Source organism: Porites lutea, chromosome 4 (genome assembly GCF_958299795.1).
Source record: "Porites lutea chromosome 4, jaPorLute2.1, whole genome shotgun sequence".
Lineage (NCBI taxonomy): Eukaryota > Metazoa > Cnidaria > Anthozoa > Scleractinia > Poritidae > Porites > Porites lutea.
The window spans coordinates 22,791,704-22,817,504 of NC_133204.1; the positions used below are offsets into that span (position 1 = coordinate 22,791,704).

Consider the following 25,801-nt stretch of genomic DNA (forward strand, 5'->3'; position numbering starts at 1 on the left):
CGTGTACGGCAAACACCAGATTCAAGTTCACGGTTTCCCATATTGGGAGATGAAAAGATAAAAACTGTACAAAATAATTCTTATAGATGAAGTAGAGATTTAACTACTTATTTTAATGTAGTCGTAGTGATCACTAAACAGCAATTACAGGAAAAACGTAAATGTGATTCTAAATCTGTATTTAAAAGAGTTGTCAGTGAAAATGGAGGTTGTCGTAAAGAGCTTCATCTAGCCCGCATTTCCACACCCACAAATTTAAAAAAACCCAGTTCTTTCCTGTTCCTTAATTCGTCAGAAAACACAACAAAGTTTATATTTGTTTATCTAGCACAGCTCGAGTTCTCTGGAAAGATTTCTTTTTGTTCTGTTTTGACTGAATGTGTGATCAGTTTGCGTGACCTTATGGGTCAATGACGACATCATAATACACCTAATGTATTCACATACAGGGAATAGTATTTATAGTGTATCAAGGAAAAAAAGAAAGATGAAGACTTTTGTTGCCCCGATCCTGTCCGTTTTTGTTCTTCTTTCGGGAGTATCAGGTGAGAAATATCTTGAAAAAACGCAAGATGAGATTATAAATATAAACAACTATCTGACTTCTTTGAGTGGTTATGCGCTATGGTCTTCCGTATGGCGGTAGAATCGAGTTGAATCATTCGAATTATATCTCGCTAACATTTCTTTCTTTTGGAACTGATTGTTTCTTCATTGCGAAATAAGATTTTGAATTATCTTCAGTTCGTTTCGGTCGACAGTACATATACTTTTCTATGTTTTGCTTCTCTGTTGGCTCCGATGTGTCAAAAGATATGCGTCCGTGAGTATTGACATGTCATACAGGTAAGCTGAATTTTTAAAGACGACACGTTTTTGCTAAACAACCTACTGTAGCTATTCATAATCTCGTTAACAAATATTTTAGTTTGTACGCTCCAGTTCTCTACTTTGGCATTAAAAAATTGTTTGAAAAAGAACTTGAAATGTATACGAAAGCACATTTATTTTAGATTCGACTTCCTTCGTCTTCACAAGTTCCTGTTTCGTCTGTAATCGTTTGTAGCAGAATGTGCCAGAGAATCGAGTTTTTGGGATCATTCCTCCATAAGCAAGTCCGTCCATTCAATAGATTGAACTGATGCCGTCCTATTTCTTTGCTTGCGTTGCTGTGTACTTATGACGGAAAAAAAAAATTCTAAAGTCATTAAAACAACAAAGGCTGATAAATGGAGGTGAATTTTACAATTTAAAATGGAGTCAGACATTAGTAGCTATTAGTGCTTATTTTGGAACCCATGTAGGCCTGGTGGGGGGGGGGGGGGGGGTGTTGGTGGTGGTAGTGTAGGAGCTGCTCGTAAGGTCTCTCCTGATTTGTCCGGCCTGGGTTACTGTTTATCAGTGTTAATTTATGGTTCTACAATGTAGGCTAAAACGGGCATGTGATGATCATTCAATAGTCAAGCTATAAAAGTGACTCTAGTTAGCAATTCTGGTCACATACACCCAATTGCAAAAACGTTGTCATAGAAAAATGAAAAAAAAAAGAAAAATGCCAAATAGGAATTAATTAGGCTCAAAAGCCTAATGAATCTATTTGCAGCATCCTATTTGCCTGTTGGAATTTGCTATTGTTTTAAAGCCGGGAGAAAATAAAACTGAAAATTCCAGCGCGGAAATGCAAGAGCTGCAAATGAATCTGCCATGAGAATGTGGCTTTATTAGCCTATTTAATTCCTATTTGGCTTTTTCGTTTTGTCATTTTTCTTTTCTAAGACAACGTTATTGCAATTAGGTGTATCAAGGTCATCCACGATCATGGACGTTACATTTGCATGAGTGTGGTTAGAGAAAAATCATTAGAACAGATGCATAATAACAACCAGCCCTTCCCTTTCACTTTGTTTATGACAGATAGGTGCTAGTTTCACCTTAAGTGAAAACTCATCAAATTTACTATTATGCAAAAATTTATATTTAAATAAATTCAGCTGTCATGGATGTCAAGAAACCACATTCTTAAGTGCATTAAATGTTAAACATTAAATTCCTGTGAGTTCTGCAAGCATAACTAAAACCAAATGATATTATTTTTTAGGTAAATAGTGATACTACAATAACGAAGTGGAAAATATTTCTTTTGTAATGTGTGCCTTCTTTGTTTGATGACAAAACACTGTCATGGATGTTACATCCTGGATCATGGACGTTACAGTGTGTAAGAACATAAAGAAATCAGTGATGTCACAAATGTAAATTCCCTGTACCTTCTTTCTTTCCCACAAACATTAGAAAACTGGCCATTAGTTTTGAAATAGGCGTGATCTTTCCTTTAGGTTTTCACCTTTTTGACGTTAGTATGATGTAACGTCCATGAAAGTAACATCCATGAAGTATGAGAAATTTAACATCAAATTTTTTTTTGTCCTTTTGGAACTGAATAGTTTTGTTGTCACAGATCTATGTTACTTGGTCAAATAAAAAAGCATCTTTGTTATTTTTTGTATGTGAGAGAAAAAAATTCCGTTAAATTTCATGGACGTTACGTAACGTCCATGTCAATAGTTTCGGCAGTTAATGATTTCTCTGAAAAATGTAAGTTGAAAATACTGTGGTTTTTAATGGATAGATATGGTTAAACTAAACATTTCATGTTACATTTGATCTTCATTGAACTCAGTTGTTTGAATTATGGTTAAAAGATTATTGCATTCATTATTACCGGAATATGAGTCTTTTAGTAGCCGCTTAGTTTGGGTACCCCCCCCTCCCCCCCTCAGTATCGAATAATGGATCTGCACTTATGTCATGATGATTTTTGAAACTTCAGTCCTTATGCATTTTGGCTATGCACTTAAAATCCTAGAGTAGTTTATTTCAAAAATGGTCATTTTTTCTTTTCTCATGTGGAATGGACCATCAACGTTAAAGAACAGTTGCTATTAGTTTGTTCACAATAAGCCTTTTTTTCCATTTGTTTTCTTTCTATCTTGCAAAAAATAAAAAAGCTACAATGCTCAATATTTAAAGGAATATCTAAACAAATTTTTTTGAAGTGTTAAAATTTTCCAAGATTAGTTTAGAAATAAAAATAACCAGATTTCAGGAATATTTACAGGCCCGGTTTTTCGGATCACAGACCAAATTATACTCCACCCAGTCCTCTTCTCTCATTATTTATTTTTCAGTTGTAGGCTTCCTGTTAATTATAGCCTTTAGTTGAGTGAAGTTTCACGTTAAAACAAGTATTTATTGGTATTCTCTCTTGTACCTACTTATAACTTACATCCTCACTATAACAAGGTTTTACCTAAAATAATAGTTTTCATCATTGCTTTCTTTTTAACTTAACAGGTGTTAAACATGGTGGTGACCAGGCCAACGATACCTCTCCGGACATTTCTAACGAGAAGTGTCCACTGCAATTAAATACTAAACTTCCCGGCATGAATTGTTCAGTTCCTAACGACTACTTCTGTGGGCAAATCACGTGCTCAGCTCTCTTCAGCCACGTGGATATCAAGTTGACCATGAAAATTACCCAAGTGGATGATTGGCCAAGTAGGCGCATTTCGGCTTATATTAGTTTGTCTTTTCCTGACAGACTGACATGGTCGCACTCATTCTCGGATGGCGAAACGTTTAAGGTTCCTGGGTTCCCGTTGAAAGTGGAAGGTTTTGAGGGAGCTGATGTGTTTTTACAGGTCTCCCTAAAGAAAGAAAATCGTACCATCTATTTCAAGGTAAGCATGATTGAGTATAAGGTCGGTTTCCTGTGCGTTAGAAACTTTTCGTCCGGTGCGCGGGATATTTGGTCTCGAAAACGTTATGTAGACCCCTTCCCCACCCCGCCGAACATAACTTCTTTAGCCCTGATGCCCACCCCAACGGTCGCTATTTCTACTCTTTCCCAATCCTCTTCTTCAATCGAAATTTCCAGTCATTTGAGAGAAAAGGGGTCAAAAAGGCCGTTTTTTGAGCGAAAATCACACTAACCAAGGAAAGAGCGAGGAGAAAGAAAGGAAGAGAAGAGAAAACAGCAATGGTTGCATACTTAATTAGTTTTTATAATGGCTACTTTGAAATAGCTTTTGGCCGAAAAAAACTGTTTGACGGTAACGTTTTTAAAAATATGTATGTCCCAGAAAAAGTGCTGCTTTGTTGTTTAATACAGCAAATCTTGAATCTCCTAATTACAAAGTTACGACACTGCAAACACAGGGCTGATACAATGGTTATAAGGTCTACTAATGAGAATCAAAATTAAAGCGATTCACGTAACCTTTAGGGGCACCCAACGTCAATTTTCGGAAAATATCTGTTCGGAAGACGATTTGAGATCTAGAATTTTCGTAACATTTGTTGTAAAATTTCTTGCTTGCCTGCCTCTCCTAGGATTTTGGAACATCTAAAACGTGGTATAATTGCCATTTTTAACGGATTTTTATCCTGAAAAGGTCGCCTAGAATTTTCGGGAACCTTGTTTCTGGCTGAAATTTTCGAAAACGTAAGTTTTGATCCCTATCATTTCGGAGGCTCGACTTTAGGTCCTCTTTTATTTTTCCTCTATGTGAACGACTTACCAAACTGTGTCGACAAACTTTCGGTTCGGAGCTTTGCTGATGTCACCAATTTATTTTACTCTAGCGACAACTTAAAACAGCTTGAATCCATAATGAATAGAGAGCTTAAACAAATTTATAACAACTGTGCTCTAAATAATTAAAGTTATCTATTAACACTGCAAAGACCAATTACATGTTAGTCTCATCATCTAGGTGCCACCCAAAGATAAATATCACTGGTATTGAACAGAAAGATTACATAAAGTACTTGGGAGTTTATATAGATAAACATCTCAATTGGCAACCTCAGATACAACTTGTTAATAATAAATTAGCTAAAAATTTAGGAATCCTTTCAAAACTAAGATATTACATAGATCTGAATGTACTGAAACAAATTTATTATGCTTTAATATAGGCCCTATTTGAGTTATGGTAATTTTGCTTGGGGATGTGCCAGCAAAACCAGATTAGATTGTCTTCGTATTAAGCATAACAAATGTCTCCGCACCATCTTCTTTGTACATCCTAGAGAGAGTGCCACTCCCTATTTCAAACTCCTAACAATCCTTAAATTAGATAATAGTATAAATTAAAAATATGTCGCTATATATACATAGAATGAGAAATGAAACTGATAACATTCCAGATATTTTCCTTGATGTCCTGACCCCAGCATCGCGTATTCACAATCATAATACAAGATTTGTCAGTAACCTGAATTATTTTAGACCAAAAGTATCCACCAACTTAGGTAAGACGTCCTTTAAATTCTCCGCTCCAAAAATTTGGGAGACTGTAACGCCTGGTCTCAAGTGTCTGCCATATCATAAGTTTAAGAAAGAATGGAAGTCCTATCTCCTAACCAACCAAATCTGACCTTGCTCATATGTTCTATCACTGATATTTTCTGAGATTTTATTCCTCTCTTTACTGCTGCCGATTATTTGAACATGACGGTGTCCAACAAGAAAGCTCTTGCAACTTTGGACACTGTACACAAATGAACTTAATGTCTTTTAGTTAATTATTATTTGTCAGTAGTTTATTTTCCTACCTACGTACACTTATGTAAATATCTTATATAGTGTGAAATAAAGAATTGAATTGAATTGGATTACTAGACTTTCGGCTAGGAAATCTGAACAGGTGAAAAATTTTTAGGGGATAAAAATATGCCTATATCTACCGTTTAAATACTAAAATACGTTCAACAATGCTATGTTTAAGTGGTTTTGAACTATATTCTCGTTGGGTGCCCCTTAACTTTGTCAGTGAATCAAAGGAATGTGTATTGCGAAGAGGGAAGAAGCTGGAAATTAATTTATCAGGCTGACAACTTATGATCATGAGTGATCCGTTTCTTTCTCTCTTTACTTTTCTGTTAAGTTTTTATTCCACTGTCATTTTGATCAGGTTGACTTGCACGCTAGTAACCCCACAACAGAGGAAACATACAGCACAACCATCTTTGCGGGAAAAACGCCAGACGATGCCATTCCAACCATGGTAGTTTGCCGTTTTAGTCCCTTTGGTGGTAAGTACAGTCGACTCCCGATAACTCGAATCCTTGCTAACTCGAACCTTGCGCTAACTCGAACCAAAATCGATTTCCCCTGGATTTCCTTCATACATTTACTGTAGTTTTACCCTCGGTCCCTCTCGTGAAGGTGGATCGGTCGGTCGTTCACGGTTTCCCATATTGGGAGATGAAAAGATAAAAACTGTAGAAAACAATTCTTGGGGGTAGTGTAGGAGCTGCTCGTAAGGTCTCTCCTGATTTGTCCGGCCTGGGTTACTGTTTATCAGTGTTAATTTATGGTTCTACAATGTAGGCTAAAACGGGCATGTGATGATCATTCAATAGTCAAGCTATAAAAGTGACTCTAGTTAGCAATTCTGGTCACATACACCCAATTGCAAAAACGTTGTCATAGAAAAATGAAAAAAAAAGAAAAAAGCCAAATAGGAATTAATTAGGCTCAAAAGCCTAATGAATCTATTTGCAGCATCCTATTTGCCTGTTGGAATTTGCTATTGTTTTAAAGCTGAGAGAAAATAAAACTGAAAATTCCAGCGCGGAAATGCAAGAGCTGCAAATGAATCTGCCATGAGAATGTGGCTTTATTAGCCTATTTAATTCCTATTTGGCTTTTTCGTTTTGTCATTTTTCTTTTCTAAGACAACGTTATTGCAATTAGGTGTATCAAGGTCATCCACGATCATGGACGTTACATTTGCATGAGTGTGGTTAGAGAAAAATCATTAGAACAGATACATAATAACAACCAGCCCTTCCCTTTCACTTTGTTTATGACAGATAGGTGCTAGTTTCACCTTAAGTGAAAACTCATCAAATTTACTATTATGCAAAAATTTATATTTAAATAAATTCAGCTGTCATGGATGTCAAGAAACCACATTCTTAAGTGCATTAAATGTTAAACATTAAATTCCTGTGAGTTCTGCAAGCATGACTAAAACCAAATGATATTATTTTTTAGGTAAATAGTGATACTACAATAACGAAGTGGAAAATATTTCTTTTGTAATGTGTGCCTTCTTTGTTTGATGACAAAACACTGTCATGGATGTTACATCCTGGATCATGGACGTTACAGTGTGTAAGAACATAAAGAAATCAGTGATGTCACAAATGTAAATTCCCTGTACCTTCTTTCTTTCCCACAAACATTAGAAAACTGGCCATTAGTTTTGAAATAGGCGTGATCTTTCCTTTAGGTTTTCACCTTTTTGACGTTAGTATGATGTAACGTCCATGAAAGTAACATCCATGAAGTATGAGAAATTTAACATCAAATTTTTTTTTGTCCTTTTGGAACTGAATAGTTTTGTTGTCACAGATCTATGTTACTTGGTCAAATAAAAAAGCATCTTTGTTATTTTTTGTATGTGAGAGAAAAAAATTCCGTTAAATTTCATGGACGTTACGTAACGTCCATGTCAATAGTTTCGGCAGTTAATGATTTCTCTGAAAAATGTAAGTTGAAAATACTGTGGTTTTTAATGGATAGATATGGTTAAACTAAACATTTCATGTTACATTTGATCTTCATTGAACTCAGTTGTTTGAATTATGGTTAAAAGATTATTGCATTCATTATTACCGGAATATGAGTCTTTTAGTAGCCGCTTAGTTTGGGTACCCCCCCCCTCCCCCCCTCAGTATCGAATAATGGATCTGCACTTATGTCATGATGATTTTTGAAACTTCAGTCCTTATGCATTTTGGCTATGCACTTAAAATCCTAGAGTAGTTTATTTCAAAAATGGTCATTTTTTCTTTTCTCATGTGGAATGGACCATCAACGTTAAAGAACAGTTGCCATTAGTTTGTTCACAATAAGCCTTTTTTTCCATTTGTTTTCTTTCTATCTTGCAAAAAATAAAAAAGCTACAATGCTCAAAATTGAAAGGAATATCTAAACAAATTTTTTTGAAGTGTTAAAATTTTCCAAGATTAGTTTAGAAATAAAAATAACCAGATTTCAGGAATATTTACAGGCCCGGTTTTTCGGATCACAGACCAAATTATACTCCACCCAGTCCTCTTCTCTCATTATTTATTTTTCAGTTGTAGGCTTCCTGTTAATTATAGCCTTTAGTTGAGTGAAGTTTCACGTTAAAACAAGTATTTATTGGTATTCTCTCTTGTACTTACTTATAACTTACATTCTCACTATAACAAGGTTTTACCTAAAATAATAGTTTTCATCATTGCTTTCCTTTTAACTTAACAGGTGTTAAACATGGTGGTGACCAGGCCAACGATACCTCTCCGGACATTTCTAACGAGAAGTGTCCACTGCAATTAAATACTAAACTTCCCGGCATGAATTGTTCAGTTCCTAACGACTACTTCTGTGGGCAAATCACGTGCTCAGCTCTCTTCAGCCACGTGGATATCAAGTTGACCATGAAAATTACCCAAGTGGATGATTGGCCAAGTAGGCGCATTTCGGCTTATATTAGTTTGTCTTTTCCTGACAGACTGACATGGTCGCACTCATTCTCGGATGGCGAAAAGTTTAAGGTTCCTGGGTTCCCGTTGAAAGTGGAAGGGTTTGAAGGAGCTGATGTGTTTTTACAGGTCTCCCTAAAGAAAGAAAAGCGCACCATCTATTTCAAGGTAAGCATGATTGAGTAGAAGGTCGGTTTCCTGCGCGTTAGAAACTTTTCGTCCGGTGCGCGGGATATTTGGTCTCGAAAACGTTATGTAGACCCCTTCCCCACCCCGCCGAACATAACTTCTTTAGCCCTGATGCCCACCCCAACGGTCGCTATTTCTACTCTTTCCCAATCCTCTTCTTCAATCGAAATTTCCAGTCATTTGAGAGAAAAGGGGTCAAAAAGGCCGTTTTTTGAGCGAAAATCACACTAACCAAGGAAAGAGCGAGGAGAAAGAAAGGAAGAGAAGAGAAAACAGCAATGGTTGCATACTTAATTAGTTTTTATAATGGCTACTTTGAAATAGCTTTTGGCCGAAAAAAACTGTTTGACGGTAACGTTTTTAAAAATATGTATGTCCCAGAAAAAGTGCTGCTTTGTTGTTTAATACAGCAAATCTTGAATCTCCTAATTACAAAGTTACGACACTGCAAACACAGGGCTGATACAATGGTTATAAGGTCTACTAATGAGAATCAAAATTAAAGCGATTCACGTAACCTTTAGGGGCACCCAACGTCAATTTTCGGAAAATATCTGTTCGGAAGACGATTTGAGATCTAGAATTTTCGTAACATTTGTTGTAAAATTTCTTGCTTGCCTGCCTCTCCTAGGATTTTGGAACATCTAAAACGTGGTATAATTGCCATTTTTAACGGATTTTTATCCTGAAAAGGTCGCCTAGAATTTTCGGGAGCCTTGTTTCTGGCTGAAATTTTCGAAAACGTAAGTTTTGATCCCTATCATTTCGGAGGCTCGACTTTAGGTCCTCTTTTATTTTTCCTCTATGTGAACGACTTACCAAACTGTGTCGACAAACTTTCGGTTCGGAGCTTTGCTGATGTCACCAATCTATTTTACTCTAGCGACAACTTAAAACAGCTTGAATCCATAATGAATAGAGAGCTTAAACAAATTTATAATAACTGTGCTCTAAATAATTAAAGTTATCTATTAACACTGCAAAGACCAATTACATGTTAGTCTCATCATCTAGGTGCCACCCAAAGATAAATATCACTGGTATTGAACAGAAAGATTACATAAAGTACTTGGGAGTTTATATAGATAAACATCTTAATTGGCAACCTCAGATACAACTTGTTAATAATAAATTAGCTAAAAATTTAGGAATCCTTTCAAAACTAAGATATTACATAGATCTGAATGTACTGAAACAAATTTATTATGCTTTAATATAGGCCCTATTTGAGTTATGGTAATTTTGCTTGGGGATGTGCCAGCAAAACCAGATTAGATTGTCTTCGTATTAAGCATAACAAATGTCTCCGCACCATCTTCTTTGTACATCCTAGAGAGAGTGCTGCTCCCTATTTCAAACTCCTAACAATCCTTAAATTAGATAATAGTATAAATTAAAAATATGTCGCTATATATACAAAGAATGAGAAATGAAACTGATAACATTCCAGATATTTTCCTTGATGTCCTGACCCCAGCATCGCGTATTCACAATCATAATACAAGATTTGTCAGTAATCTGAATTATTTTAGACCAAGAGTATCCACCAACTTAGGTAAGACGTCCTTTAAATTCTCCGCCCCAAAAATTTGGGAGACTGTAACGCCTGGTCTCAAGTGTCTGCCATATCATAAGTTTAAGAAAGAATGGAAGTCCTATCTCCTAACCAACCAAATCTGACCTTGCTTATATGTTCTATCACTGATATTTTCTGAGATTTTATTCCTCTCTTTACTGCCGCCGATTATTTGAACATTACGGTGTCCAACAAGAAAGCTCTTGCAACTTTGGACACTGTACACAAATGAAAGTAATGTCTTTTAGTTAATTATTATTTGTCAGTAGTTTATTTTCCTACCTACGTACACTTATGTAAATATCTTATATAGTGTGAAATAAAGAATTGAATTGAATTGGATTACTAGACTTTCGGCTAGGAAATCTGAACAGGTGAAAAATTTTTAGGGGATAAAAATATGCCTATATCTACCGTTTAAATACTAAAATACGTTCAACAATGCTATGTTTAAGTGGTTTTGAACTATATTCTCGTTGGGTGCCCCTTAACTTTGTCAGTGAATCAAAGGAATGTGTATTGCGAAGAGGGAAGAAGCTGGAAATTAATTTATCAGGCTGACAACTTATGATCATGAGTGATCCGTTTCTTTCTCTCTTTACTTTTCTGTTAAGTTTTTATTCCACTGTTATTTTGATCAGGTTGACTTGCACGCTAGTAACCCCACAACAGAGGAAACATACAGCACAACCATCTTTGCGGGAAAAAAGCCAGACGATGCCATTCCAACCACGGTAGTTTGCCGTTTTGGTCCCTTTGGTGGTAAGTACAGTCGACTCCCGATAACTCGAATCCTTGCTAACTCGAACCTCGCGCTAACTCGAACCAAAATCGATTTCCCCTGGATTTCCTTCATACATTTACTGTAGTTTTACCCTCGGTCCCTCTCGTGAAGGTGGGTTGGTCGGTCGGGCAAAAAAAACAAAAAAGAATGAACTCATGATTGCATATTGAATCTCACGTTTAGTCTGCAAGATATAATCAGATGGTAAAAGATGCATATTAACAGGACTATCAAATGTCTAGATAGGCTACAAAAGCGAAGTATCGATGATAATTTAAGACAATTGGTGTTAATAAGGCAAGATCGTGTGCTTGTAAATTAAAGTACTTGCTTCTTTACAAGTGATTCTGGAATTTTTTTTTTTTTTTACTTTTCCCAAAAAATGGGTCGGTCGGGCGATGGGAAACGAAACATTTTATGGGAATGGCCAAAGTAAGCCTTAGAAATTAAAACGACGTTCGATCAACTACGCTCGCGCATTCTAACGGAAGGACATTTGTGAGCAGGGAATAAGTCAGCACAGAATTTGATTGTTGGCGAATTTCTGTAATCGTCCATCGTTCTGCTAGTGGTAAGCTAGGAGTTGTTCACTCGTCTCCGGCTTGTTTGGGGCTGAGTCTTAATCCGGTCAAAGAGAGAAAAAGAGTGTCTGGCAAGGTTTCCAATCAAAGCCTGATTTGTGAACTCGTGTCTGACATATTCTGCAAGTGTTTATATATACACAGTTATAAGCACCTTATAACTTCATCTGCGCTTAACGAGTGTCTTTTGGTCCACAACTTTCAAAACAACTGCCCCACAGACTGTCACTGATAACACGTCACCGCGCAAAAGAGTATAGAAGTATTTGACTGCACAATAAATGTCTCAAAATCTACCTAAGCGGTCCCTTCGGGATTTCCTGTCTTAACGTCATCCTAACCATTTCGTAATTGCGGCTTCTGTTCAAGCAAATCGACATTTTTTCTGGCATACTGACTGTATATTTCAACTGTACGTACTTTCCTTAATATACGCGCGAGTTACTAGAGTGTCTCATCGTGATTTCGCCCTCTGGTCGAAATCCCTGCGGAGGCAATAAATTTACCCTTGATAACTCGAACCATGTTTTGAGCGCTTATAAAGTCGGGAAAAAAAAACAATGTACTGGCGTCCGAAACATTGAATTTTGAATTTTCCATTGACGAGTACATGTTGTAGGCATATAGCTTACAAGTGGAGGTTAATGTTGTTTGTCACAACTGATCTAACCGGAAACAGCTTTGCTCCTCAAAACAGTTAAACGCAATCCGCATGTTCCATTTACGCTCTGTTTTGTTATGTTACGTTCTGATTTATAGTATAGAAGCATCGTTCCATTTTTACTTCAGTGATATTTCTACAGTGAAATGTGATTAAAATGTTCACTGTACAGTAAAAACTGGTTTCTCCCTTACTTCCGGCTATTTGTTTCGAGCTTCCGATAACTCGAACTTTTTTCGATTTCCCTTGAAGGTTCGAGTTATCGGGAATCGACTGTATGATGTAACTAGATGTACCAATGAGAATCTTCAAAACTATAAAAGCACAGGTAATTAGTCATGAATTAGTGCTTTCAAGTGGAGTTTAATGCAGCTAATTATGAACGCGCGCCTGTACAGTCAACTCTCTCTAAGACGGACACCTTTGGGACCGGCACTAGCTGTCCGTCTTAAAGAGATGTCCGTCTTATAGAAAGTCAAATAGAGGGGGCTAAGAAAGGCAGGGACCAACTCTAGGTGTCCGTTTTACAGAGGTGTCCGTTAAGAGAGAGTCGACTGTATACAGCTTCACAACTTGACGCAAAATGGAACGATCACGGATCATTTCAAAGAAGCATCGTGAAAGGCTCAGTATAAAGCGTCAGCATTGAATTCACGTTACTTTGTCAGTGATTTGTGGTATGTTTGATTTTCCCGCGCTCGGCCATGGCACTCGCGGAATGAATTTTAAAAACAGGTTCTATTTATTGCCGTATGATAAGGCCAGATATTTTTAGGCCATAATCAAACTATACCGGATATCTTTTCGTGCCGGCACGAAAACCTAGTATAATCTGGTATTTGACTTTTCACTTTCGAAATCGACGCAGCACATCTTCGCTTCGTTACAGAAATCGCGCTGAGCTGATCACCGTTTTCTTGTGTGAACAGAAGCCATATCCCGGCGGTATGGTTTTCGTGCCGGCGCAAAGACTATTTGGTACATAGCCTTCATGTGAAATTCGCCTTTATGGTTGACAATGCCTTTACCGTTTGTGCCATCCATTTATTCAGGGCGCAGGTGTTGCCGACAAAATACAAAAACATTAAAAATACTCCACCATGGTCTACCATCGCTGAGCTCGGTCAGAAGAAAACAGGACATTGTAAATTGCTAAAACTTTCTTTTAATTTTGATACCTTTTTTCTTTTCCGCTTCATACAGATAAGTCAGATTTTTCCAAGGATCCGACTACTATGGCAGTTTTTGCCCTGGTATTTTTCCTAATTGTTATCGCCACCTTTTACTGCTTGTGCGAGAAGAAAAAGGTAACCGCTGGCCAAGTGAAACCTTCCAAGCCTCCTTCCTATGAAGAGGCTACTTCGATCAAGACCACGGTTCCATTGCAGCCACTGATCAATGAAGTGTAGGACGTCGGCGCAGCTCTCAGTTTAAATCTCAAGCCCTAGTGTTCAACTTGACTTTGCTTTGGGAGATATTCGTTCTTAGATATTTGGATATGCCAGCTGTTAAGATAAACCATCTAATTAACTAGTTTTTATTATGACGGGAGATGGACTGCTGGTGTTTATCTTTCTAAACTGAAAAATTGCTCGTAGACCTCGCACATCTTGTCTCCAACTTGACATTGGTTTTACAGTCAACTCTCTCTAAGACGGACACCTTTGGGACCGGCACCAGCTATCCGCCATAGAGAGATGTCCGTCTTATAGAGAGTCAAATAAAGGGAGCAAAGAAAGGCAGGGACCATCTCTAGGTGTCCGTTTTACAGAGGTGTCCGTCTTATAGGAGGTGTCCGTTAAGAGAGAGTCGACTGTATTTCAATTAATTTCTACCCTTAGAGTTAATTGCATGTTAATAAAGATTGAAAACCTATACAAAGGATAGAGTATTAAAGTAGGGAAAATCTTTAATTGCGAGAGAAAGAGAAGACGGAGAAACTAAGAAAGACAAAGCCTAGAGAAAGACAAGGGACAAGCAAGAGAGAAGTCCGAGAAAATGAGCAAGAAAAGGAAAAAGTACAGAGGCGAAAAAATGTAAGGCAGGGAACGAGAACTGTAGAGCAAACGGAATAAGGGTTTATAATTGAACTCTTAGTTAAAGAGTACAAGTAACTTTCAATAAATCGTCTTGTCCGTCTGAGAGACTCTCATTAACTCCGCACTGTTGGAGCACATTTCATTCACTCTACCCCGGCGGAGAACCTCCCACTTTGCTTTCACAAACGCCCTCTCGACTTACCTATACAAAGATATCGCATTAAAAGTCGGTTCAATAATTATGGGTGTCTTTAGCAGCACTTGAATGAGCTTATGTAAAAGATCACCTCTGTAGCTGCAGTATTTAAGCTTTAAATTGCCAGAGAAATCAGGGGAAACTGGGCGCGCGAGTTGAGGGAGGGAAGGCAACGGCCGATTGTGGCAGAACTGTTTTGGGCACAACTGAGACAAATGCGCATAGAGTTTTACCGTTCAAGCCTAATATATAGATTTAGCCAGGGCTAAAAGCGAAGCTCCCGTTAATAAATTCATAATTTAAATCAGACAATAAACTTGTAAATCCAGAGATCAGTTCACATTCATGTGACTTTTGAGGCAAAGAACTTGAGCCTGCGGTCATTTGTAAAGTAGCAACTTGTCAGCGGATACTTTCAAAAAAAACACTCGAACCGGCGGTAGGTCGATACCTGAGCCCGCGATACGGTCAGGCGTACTGGTCAGCAGAAACACTATTTTGACAGCTGTCAATTAATCATAACATTGATGTACCAAACTAGCTAGAAAGTGTAAGATTAAACATTGGTATGCCTGTGGTGCGGAGGGACGGAAGGTCGGGTGGTCGGTGTACAGTCACGTGATTGCCGAATTTTCTAGGATGGATAGATTTTCTAAGCTATGGGGCTTCGAATTGAGCCCGTGATCAAATAAAATATCAGCGCAAAACTTTAAACACTACGTGACCTCAATGGATAGAAACATGAGCCCGCGATACACTCAGGTGATGATGGTCAGCGTATACTCTAGTTTGACAGCTGTCAATTAACTTTCATTAGAATGGCGAATATTCGAATTAACAGACTACGAGTGTCCATAAGACATATCCGTCCGGCGTGTAGTGGAAAATGCCAGATCGTGTACCTGAGAGAACCTGAGCCCACGTTATTTGTTTTCTGATAGTGGTCTGCACATGTCCCATTTTGACAGCTGTCAAGTGACCTTAATTTGGCTTGCCAGTATAACTTTAAACGACTGTCAGCCAACTGACAGCCTTGCCCGTCGTAGTTTCGTTTTTATGTTGAATTGGTAAGTGTGACATATTATATCGGCGTATATGTAGGGGCAAAACGACTGGTCTTTCATCTGAGCCCGCGAGATGGTCATGTGTTAATTGCCAGCGGATGTCTGATTTTGACAGCTGTCAATCTAATAGTACTCATACCGATGGCTTACATAACTGAAAGGCTAATCAAGTTGTGCAAAATCTATTGTGACATTTGACATCGGGTTTTATGAAGTGTGTATACGGGTGGGCGGGCCTACGCTACGTCATAACCAAATTTTCTCGGATGGATAGTTTACCAAATTTCTTACCCATGGTGCTCCGCTGCGCGCATGCTTCGCGCGCGCGAGAGCTCCGCTATAAATAAATAAATAAATATAAAACAGTACATACAGTAGTGGGACACCCAAAACTCTGGGCGCGGTGCACACCGCAAAAGATTTGAAATCACGTGTACGGCAAACACCAGATTCAAGTTCACGGCTTCTCATATTAGGAGATAAAAAGATAAAAACTGTACAAAATAATTCTTATCGATGAAGTAGAGATTTAACTACTTACTTTTATGTAGTCATATTGGTCTCTAAACAGCAAGTAAAGGAAAAACGTAAATGTGATTCTAAATCTGTAATAAAAACAGTTGTCAGTGAAAATGGAGGTTGTCGTAGGGAGCTTCATCTAGCCCGCATTTCCACACCCACAAATTTTGAAAGAACCCAGTTCTTTCCCGTTCCTTAATTCGTCAGAAAACACAATAAAGTTTACGTTTGCTTATCTAGCACAGCTTGAGTTCTCTCGATCGGAAACAAAGATTTCTTTTTGTTCCGTTTTGACTGAATGTGTGATCAGTTTGCGTGACCTGATGGGTCAATGACGACATCATAATACACCTAATGTATTCACGTACAGGGAATGTTATTTATAGTGTATCAACGAAAAACACGAAAGATGAAGACTTTTGTTGCCCCGATCCTGTCCGTTTTTGTTCTTCTTTCGGGAGTATCAGGTGAGAAATATCTTGAAAAAACGCAAGATGAAATTATAAATATAAACAGCTGTCTGACTTATTTGAGTAGTTATACGCCATGGTCTTCCGTATGGCGGTAGAATCGATGGTTCATTTGAATTATATCTCGCTAACATTTCTTTCTTTTGGTACTGATTGTTTCTTCATTGCGAAATAAGATTTTGAATTATCTTCAGTTCGTTTCGGTCGACAGTACATATACTTTTCTTTGTATTGCTTCTCTGTTGGCTCCGATGTGTCAAAAGATATGCATCCGTGAGTAATGACATGTCATACAGATAAGCCGAATTTTTAAAGACGACACGTTTTTGCTCAACAATCTAGCTATTCATAATCTCGTTAACATATATTTTAGTTTGTAAGCTACAATTCTCTACTTTGGCATTAAAAAATTGTTTGACTGAGAAAGAAAATGTAGACGCAAGCACATTCATTTTAGATTCGACTTCCTTCATCTTCATAATTTCCTGTTTCCTCCGTAATCGTTCGTAGCAGAATGTGCTATAGAATCGAGTTTTTGGGATCATTCCTCCATAAGCAAGTCCGTCCATCCAATGGATTGAATCGATGACCCTATTTCTTTGCTTTCGTCGCTGTGTACTTATGCAGAAAAAAATTCTAAAGCCATTAAAACAACAAAGACTGATAAATGGAGGTGAATTAACAATTTAAAATGGAGTCCGACATTGGCCGGGGGGGGCGGGGGGCTAGTGTATGAGCTGCTTGTAAGATCTCTCCTAATTGGTCCGGCCTGGGTTACTGTTTATCAGTGTTAATTTATAGTTGTACAATGTAGGCTTAAACGGGCATGTGATGATCATTCAATAGTCAAGCTATACAAGTGAATGTAGTTAGCAATTCAGGTCACATATCAACGTTTTTAATTATAGTAAAGAACAGTTGCCATTAGTTTGTTCACAATAAGCTTTTTTCCATTTTTTTCTTCTATCTTGCAAACAACAAAAACGCTACAATGCTCGAAATTGAAAGGAATATCACAAAAAGTTTTTTCAAGTGTTAAAATTTTCCGAGATTAGTTTAGAGATAAAAATAACCAGATTTCAGGAATCTTTACGGGCCCTTTTTCCGGATCACAACAACCTCGTGGGAAAAACGCCCTGGGGACGCGGTCGGAAACACAGACCTAATTAGACTCCACTCAGTCTTATTCTGAGCTTCCTGTTAATTATAGTCTTTAGTTGAGTGAAGTTTCACGTTAAAAGTATTTATTACTATTCTCTCTTGCACTTACTTATAACTTACATTCTGACTATGACCAGGTTTTACCTAAAATAATAGTTTTTATCTTTGTTTTCCTTATAACTTAACAGGTGTTAGACATGGTGGTGACCAGGCCAACGATACCTCTCCGGACATTTCTAACGAGAAGTGTCCACTGCAATTGAATACTAAACTTCCCGGCATGAATTGTTCAGTTCCTAACGACTACTTCTGTGGGCAAATCACGTGCTCAGCTCTCTTCAGCCACGTGGATATCAAGTTGACCATGAAAATTACCCAAGTGGATGATTCAGATTGGCCAAGTGGGTACATTTCGGCTTATATCAGTTTGTCTGTTCGAGACAACCTGACATGGTCGCACTCCTTCCTTGATGGCGAAAAGTTTAAGGTTCCTGGGTTCCCGCTGAAAGTGGAAGGTTTTGAGGGAGCTGATGTGTTTTTACAGGTCTCCCTAAAGAAAGAAAATCGCGCCATCTATTTCAAGGTAAGCATGATTGAGTATAAGGTCGGTTTCCTGTGCGTTAGAAACTTTCGTCGGGTGTGCGGAATATTTGGTCGTGAAAACGTTATGTAGACCCCTTCTCCACTCCCCGCGAACATAACTTCTTTAGCCCTGATGCCCACCCCAACGGTCACTATTTCTACTCTCCCCCAAACCTCCTCTTACATAATCGAAATTTGCAGTCATTTGAGTGAAAAGGGTCAAAAGGCCGTTTTTTTTGAGCCCGGGAAGCTCGAAAATCACACCAACGAAGGAAAAGGAAAGGGAAAAAATAATAGAGCGAGGAGAAAGAGGGGAAGAGAAGAAAAAAGAGCAATGGTTGTACACTTAATTAGCTTTTATAATGGCTACTTTGAAAGCTTTTGGCTGAAAAAAACTCAGTGTTTGACGGTAACGTTTTTAAAAATCCGGCTAGATATGTATGACCCAGAAAAAAAGCTGCTTTGTTCTTTAATACAGCAAATCTTGAATTTTCTAATTACAAAGTTATAACACTGCAAACGCAAGGCTGATACAATGGTTATAAGGTCTGCTAATAAGAGTCAAAAGCGATTCACGTAACTTTGACAGTGAATCAAAGGAAGGTGTACTGCGAAGAGGGAAGAAGCTGGAAAAGAATATATCAGGCTGACAATTTATGCTCATGATCGCTTTCTTTCTTCTCTTTACTTTTCTGTTAAGTTTTTATTCCACTGTTATCACGATCAGGTTGACTTACACGCTATATGGAGTAACCTCACAACAGAGAAAACATACAGTACAACGATCTTTGCGGGAAAAACGCCAGACGATCCCATGTTAACCATTGCAGTTTGCCGTTTTCGTCCCTTTGATGGTAAGTATGATGTAACTAGATGTACTAATGATCATGAGCATCTTCAAAACTATAACAGCACAGGTAATTAGTGCTCACAACTGGAATTTTAACGCGGCTTCTGAACGCCTGTATTCAGCCGCACAGCTTGGCGCAACATGGTTGACCGAACACGGATCATTTCAAAAAAGCATTGTGAAAATGGCTCAGTATATGCCGGCACGAAAACCCTAGTATAAACACCTATCAACTATGGTAGTTTTCACTTTCGAAATCGACGCAGCACATCTTCGCTTCGTTACAGAAATCGCGCTGAGCTGATCACCGTTTTCTTGTGTGAACAGAAGCCATATCCCGGCGGTATGGTTTTCGTGCCGGCGCAAAGACTATTTGGTACATAGCCTTCATGTGAAATTCGCCTTTATGGCTGACAATGCCTTTGGCGTTTGTGCCATCCGCTTATGCGGGGCGCAGGTGTTGCCAACATAATACAAAAACATCAAAAATACTCCACCATCACTGAGCTCAGTCAGAAGAAAACAGGACATTGTAAATTGCTAAAATTTCTTTTTAATTTGATACCTTTTTTCTTTCCCGCTTCATACAGGTAAGTCAGATGATCATGAACGCCCATTTCATAAAAGATTCCAGGCGTTCCCGACTTTTTCCAAGGTTCTGATTGCTATGGCAGTTTTTGCACTTGTATTTTTCCTAATCGTTATCGCCTCCTTTTACTACTGCAAGAAGAAAAAGGTAACCGCTGGCCAAGTGAATCCTTCCAAGCCTCCTTCCTATGAAGAGGCTACTTCGATCAAAACCAAGGTTCCGATGCAGCCGCTGATCAATGAAGTGTAGGACGTCGGCGCAGCTTTCAGTTTAAATCTCAAGCCTTAGTGTTCAACTTGACTTTGCTTTGGAAGATATTCGGTTTTTGATATTTGAATATGCCAACTGTTAATATAAACCATCTAATTAACTAGTTTTGATTAGATGGGAGATGGACTGCTGATGTTTTTATATGCCAATGGTTTATTTTTCTGAACTGAATCAGCTGAATCAGCAATTTCTTGCTCGCACATCTTGTCTCAAACTTGACATCGGTTTTATTTAATTAATTTCTACCTTTAGAGTTAATTGCATGTTAATGAAGATTGAAAAGCTATACAAAGAATAGAGTACTGATAAAAGTACGGAAAACTACTTTAATTGCGGGAGAAAGAGAAGACGGAGAAACTAAAAAAGACAAAGCTGAGAGAAAGGCAAGGGAGATTCAAAAGAGAAGTCCGAGTAACTGAGAAAGAAAAGGAAAAGGAGCAGAGGCAAGAAAATAGGGAGCTTAATAAGCAACTACGACGATAGTCCAGTCAATCTAGGCATTTTCGAGGCTCAACATCAAACTAATTGCAACAGAATTGTTTTCAACGTCATTTAAGTAAGGGTGGCCTATCTAGCAACATACTAAAAATCCGCCAAATTCCGATCGGTAGAAGACGTCAAAATTAAGCGTTAAACATTTTGAGCTTTAAACACAGGCAACCCACGTTATGTGAAATATACGTTAAAACAAAAAATGCACAAAATGTGTTTGTTACTTTTATGGAAAAGTGAAAGAAGAAAGAATAACTGCTACCTAGTTTTCGGTGATAAAAACGAAGCGTTTCTTTTTTCAAAAGGATAAATATTAAACACGGTTGGCTTTTGCACAGAAAGCCCATGCTCCACTCTAGGAACCCCAAAATAACAGGAGGCTTACAGAAAACTACAACAAATTTAGTCGTAACGCTTTAAATCTGAAAAATGATGGCCGTTACTTAATCATTGGCTTTAAATATATAATGGTAATTGAACTAAGTGGAGTGCAATTTGGTCTGAAATCATACGCGTGATTTCAAAATCGAACGAGCGCGCAGCACGAGTTCGATTTGAAATCACAAGTATGATTTCAGACCAAAATTGCACGACACGAAGTTCAATTACCACTTTATTACATCCATTTTGAAATCGCAGAATTTAGTCAGTACTAATATTTTATTGATCGCGTAGCCGGTTTGTTAAACAGCCGAAACAAAAAGGCTTTTACATCTCATTTTGTATTCGAAACAGAAATGATGCGATATATACAACAAAAATAGTGCGATTTAAAACAGAAATGATGCGATTTAGAACATGAATGACGCGATTTGGAACAGATGCGATTTAGAGCAAAAAATGGTGCGATTTAGGAATAAATCACACTGCTGAGAGCCAATCAGATTGCACAGATAGCCAGTGATTTCAAAGTGGATGTAATAAATGTATATATTCTTTTTTTCATGAGATTTCTGTTAGCCGCAAGAGTAAGAAAAGTATTTATCTAGTTGGATTTTTAAAGAAAGTTACAGCCAAAATAGAGCTCTCCCCTCCAACAGTTTTTTCTTTCAAAAACTATCTCCAAAGAAGTCAACATAGAAACTAAGAGTGCAGCCATTACTTTTTTTTTTCTCTTTCTCTTCGCTCTTTCTATTTTTCCTTTCTTTGTTCTTTTCTAGGGGATTTTCGGGCTCATTTTGCCTTCGGCTTTTGGTCTTTTACTCAGTCAAAAGACTGCAGTTTTCGTTCGGTACGTTTTCAAAAACCCAGCAAGATTAATGCTTTGGCTCTTACGGCTACCTATACATTTATTTTCGTTAACGTACTGACATCCTCAAATATACAAGTTTTACTTTTTTGAAGCTTTTCGTTTTCCTCTTGTTAAAAGTGAATTGGAGAGGAGGGGAGGATAGTTTAACTAATCCTTTACGATGCACAACAATGCAGCGTTTTTGAGCAGGTCAAGCTCCAATGCCTATGAATTTGATGAGAGGGAAATGCGTTTTCATTTAAGGAAAAGTGTTGCTACCTTTGCAAAAAAATTATAATGGTTAACGGAACATTCATTAATCAATCAATCATTTATTTTAACACGTTACGTCAAAGAGCTAAAAAAACTCGTTCAAAATACGAACGTGTATAAATAAAATCTATAGTAATTACAGCTATATAATATTATTCAATTTTAAAAACAACTCATGATCAATAAATATATACATATAAAAAACTTGGTAATAAAAACATAAAATATAAAAAGCTAAAACCGACTAAAAAGCCACATACTAAAAACGTGACTAGGAAAACTATAATACTCGTTCTAAAAGCAGTTAAAAGCTACAATCGTGCACTGTAAGACACGTTCTAAAAAGCTGCAGTCGTGCAATTTACTTTTGAAGTCACTAGCATCACTTGAAAGACGCACTTGAGAAGGCACACTGTTCCATAATTTAGTTAATGAATAAGTGAAAGAATTCTTCTTAAATTTAAGATTAAAGTTAGGTAATTCCAAATTCAAGCCCTCTCCTCTTAGCCTATACGGTGTACGCCTGTATTTAAAAAGGCTTCCAATATAAGTAGGTCCCGTACCATTTAAGCATTTAAAAAGAAGTATTAACGCCTGGTGTGAGCGCCTACAATATAAGGATTTCATGCTAGCCGTAATGAGCAGCTCGTCGTATGACATTGACTTGTTTTGCCCGATTAAATGTTCTCAAAATATAACAGTTGCCATCTTCGAGACGGTTGCGTTGACCCGTACCAATGCCTACGAACAGTATTCGAGATAAGGTAATATAAATGCTTTGTAAAGTTTTATCATTGCATCATGCAGAGGCCTTTGCGCAGGCTTTCTTTAGTTGATCTGATATGTGTTCTTTATAGGATAGGTCCTTGTCTAGAGTAACTCCGAGAATCTTAATAGATCGGAGAAATTCTATTCTAGCATTATTAAGAAATAAAGAATAATGATAGGCACAGGGTCCGACAGATAATGCTTGAATCTTAGTACTCTTCACTGTTAAATGGTTAGACTCAAACCACAACGAAAGAGTCTGAAGATCTTTGTTGAAGGAAAATTCTAGAATGGTGGGAGATACATCAGACAGGTAGGCAGTCGTGTCATCAGCGTACAGCCGCAATGAGACATTGGCAACACAGAAATTCAAGTCATTAATGAATATGTTGAACCGAAACGGCACCAATAGTGAACCTTGAGGAACGCCAGATTTAACTGTTTTGAAGTTAGAGCATACGCCTTCTAATCTGACACATTGTTGACGACCTAGCAGGTAGGTGGACATCATCGCATAAGAACTTTGGTTCCAACAAACGTTTGTTTCAAGAAAACGAAATACATGGAAGCAGGTTTTTAAGAGAAAGATTAACTCCAGGTAGCCAAAACAATGCGTATGTAAAAATATATTGTAAGAGTCTATGGAGTAATGGAAATTCCCCACGCAGAGCATAATTTACGAAACTCAATCAAAGGTTAACATGTAGTAAGTTGAAGTGTTACACAACGCTCATCTGAAGAGAAACATTGGCTCCGCAAAAAGAGGTGAGCCATCAGAAGCTAAGTCAGGCGAGCTCATTAATGTCGTATACATGTGTCCAGTACTTTCGCGGCGCCTTCATTGACCGCTGCTATTATTTTCAGACGTATAGGATCCCATGATCGTTATAGAAAAAGAGGTCTTCATTTGCCAATGGACGAAAAAAAAAGCTGGTCAAGGAACAGGCTTGTTCTCACAAAAGAAAAAGTGCAAGGAGGGAATATAAACGCCTTGAGACAACAGAGCGATTACTTTACTTGTTCACCTTACCAAGAAATAAAGGGTGCCGCAGAAAATGCAAACTGAACACACAGATACACTAAACTAAATCTGAGACTCGCTATTAGATGAAGTTAACAAAAGAACAATCAGACTGCGCTTGGTTTTCTAGATTTTCCTTACAACAGGTTCGACCAGGTGTAATGAAAAGCGCTGATTGTTACGATCTAGCAAAAACCAAATAGACGGAGTCCTTAGCAGAATATTTTTTCACTCACATTGTAAAGCACAGAGTTTTCGATCACACATCATGTGTCCAAGGTTTGAATATAACTACTTCACAAAACTCGATTACGTACACAAAACGGGAATAGGTTAAACAGTTTGTACTGATACAAAACTATCTTCCATTGCACACATTTAGTCACACGTTATCCTTCAGTATGGATGCAAATTTAGTAGCTGACCGAAGGTGAGCAAAATATCAAATCAAACTGTTCACCATCAGGTATTGAAAAAAATACCAGCATGTAAAACTGATAACATACTTACTGCATTCCTGATATTGCGCAAAAAAAAATCAATTATTGTTTTTAACCATGTTAAAACGGACTAACTAATAAGTTCTCCTTAAATACCGTTATAGAAAAAAAAATTAAAGCTTGGAAAACAGAATGTGAAGACAGGCGAGAGGCTAGGTAGCCTGTGCAAAGCCGTCAAGTCGAAACACCTACCCTGGTGTTTCTTGCACATTAAGTCAGCGGTTTTTAAAATCAAAACTACCCGAAATACATTAGCGATGTTGTATCGAAAATTCTTGAGAAACAAAAAACACAGTTATCAGATGTTTTGTCTGAATTTGTGATCTTCCTGAAATTGGATTCCCTGTGGTGAAAGTAGGCTTTGGTAGACTGTGCTCGAAAAAAAGCATATTATGCTTTTAGTAGTGCTCATATTTGTTAGAAATTATGCCAAAATTATTCTACTTTCTGAAAATTATGCTTTCTGTCACCGAAATTATGCTACTTAGATTTTACACTGATCCAACAATTAAATGGAGTTGAAAAAAATTCTGTTGCAGTTAGTTTGACGCTAAACCACAATTTGACTGGACTACGACCACAACGACGACTTCAAAAAAAACAATAGGTTTAATGATGAAAACAACAGCTCTGCACGTGTATCACGCTTTTTAGTACATTTCTTTGACGTCCACTGCACGACTTCGACGTAAAACCTCCTAATTTGACGACTTGTGGACGACCTGAACATACGACGACGAATTCTCCTTCCTCTTTTTGATCCTGAATAAAATCCTTAAGAATTCAACTCCAGGAAAAGTCGCCTGCATTTGACATATTGAGCGGGTCCAAATAGACGCGATTAAGTTTGAAAGAACGCAAATTCATTTTTTGACGCCGTTTTCACTGCCTTCGTCGTCGTCCTTGCTTAAGGTCCCTAATGTACGGTAGAGAACGAGTAAGAACTGTGGAGCAAACGGAATAAGGGTTTATAATTGAACTCTTAGTAAAAGAGTAACTTTAAAGAGTAACTTTGAATAAATCGTCTTGTCCGTCTGAGATTTTCTTATTTATAATTACTTCACACTGGTGGAGCACATTTCATTTACTCAACCCCGGTGAAGAACCTCACACTTCTGTCACAACACCATCTCGACTTACCTGTACATAGGTATCGCAGTCGAAGTCTGTTCAATAATTATGGGTGTCTTTAGCAGCACTTTGAATGAGCTTATGGAAACCCTTGTATCACCTCTGCAGTTGCAGTGTAGCTTTAAGTTGCCAGAGAAATCAGGGGAAATTGGGAGCGCGAGCTGAGGGAGGGAAGGCAATGGCCCAGTGTGGCCGAACTGTTTTGGGCACAACTGGGACAGTCGCGCATAGAGTTTTACTGTTCAAGCCTAAAAAAAGAACGTGACACTTTCTAAAGCATACAAAAACGCTATTAAATCACACGGCT

The 25,801-nt window shown here is 37.8% G+C and overlaps 2 protein-coding genes across 2 annotated transcripts; both read left to right on the forward strand.

Moving 5' to 3' along the window:
- The first annotated feature begins 395 nt into the window (after window positions 1-395).
- LOC140932931 (uncharacterized) lies at window positions 396-14,819 on the forward strand. Its single transcript, XM_073382434.1, has 6 exons — window positions 396-545; window positions 3,355-3,743; window positions 5,982-6,102; window positions 8,327-8,715; window positions 10,954-11,074; window positions 13,542-14,819. Exons 1-6 carry the CDS (start codon window positions 434-436, stop codon window positions 13,745-13,747), a joined length of 1,338 nt encoding a protein of 445 aa, XP_073238535.1. The 5' UTR covers window positions 396-433; the 3' UTR covers window positions 13,748-14,819.
- A 1,650-nt stretch (window positions 14,820-16,469) lies between these two features.
- LOC140932945 (uncharacterized) lies at window positions 16,470-20,487 on the forward strand. The gene is made up of 4 exons (XM_073382450.1): window positions 16,470-16,623; window positions 17,976-18,370; window positions 19,097-19,223; window positions 19,810-20,487. The coding sequence occupies exons 1-4, from the start codon at window positions 16,530-16,532 to the stop codon at window positions 20,055-20,057; spliced, it is 864 nt and encodes a 287-aa protein (XP_073238551.1). The 5' UTR covers window positions 16,470-16,529; the 3' UTR covers window positions 20,058-20,487.
- Window positions 20,488-25,801: the final 5,314 nt, after the last annotated feature.

What these genes read in the sequence shown, in the direction of transcription:
- LOC140932931 (XM_073382434.1), top strand. Translation starts at nt 434, where the DNA reads ATGTATTCACATACAGGGAATAGTATTTATAGTGTATCAAGGAAAAAA. An exon ending in TCTTCTTTCGGGAGTATCAG is followed by an intron (nt 546 to 3,354) that starts GTGAGAAATATC and finishes TTAACTTAACAG; the next exon opens with GTGTTAAACATGGTGGTGAC. An exon ending in CCGTTTTGGTCCCTTTGGTG is followed by an intron (nt 11,075 to 13,541) that starts GTAAGTACAGTC and finishes CGCTTCATACAG; the next exon opens with ATAAGTCAGATTTTTCCAAG.
- LOC140932945 (XM_073382450.1), top strand. Translation starts at nt 16,530, where the DNA reads ATGTTATTTATAGTGTATCAACGAAAAACACGAAAGATGAAGACTTTT. An exon ending in TCTTCTTTCGGGAGTATCAG is followed by an intron (nt 16,624 to 17,975) that starts GTGAGAAATATC and finishes ATAACTTAACAG; the next exon opens with GTGTTAGACATGGTGGTGAC. An exon ending in CCGTTTTCGTCCCTTTGATG is followed by an intron (nt 19,224 to 19,809) that starts GTAAGTATGATG and finishes CGCTTCATACAG; the next exon opens with GTAAGTCAGATGATCATGAA.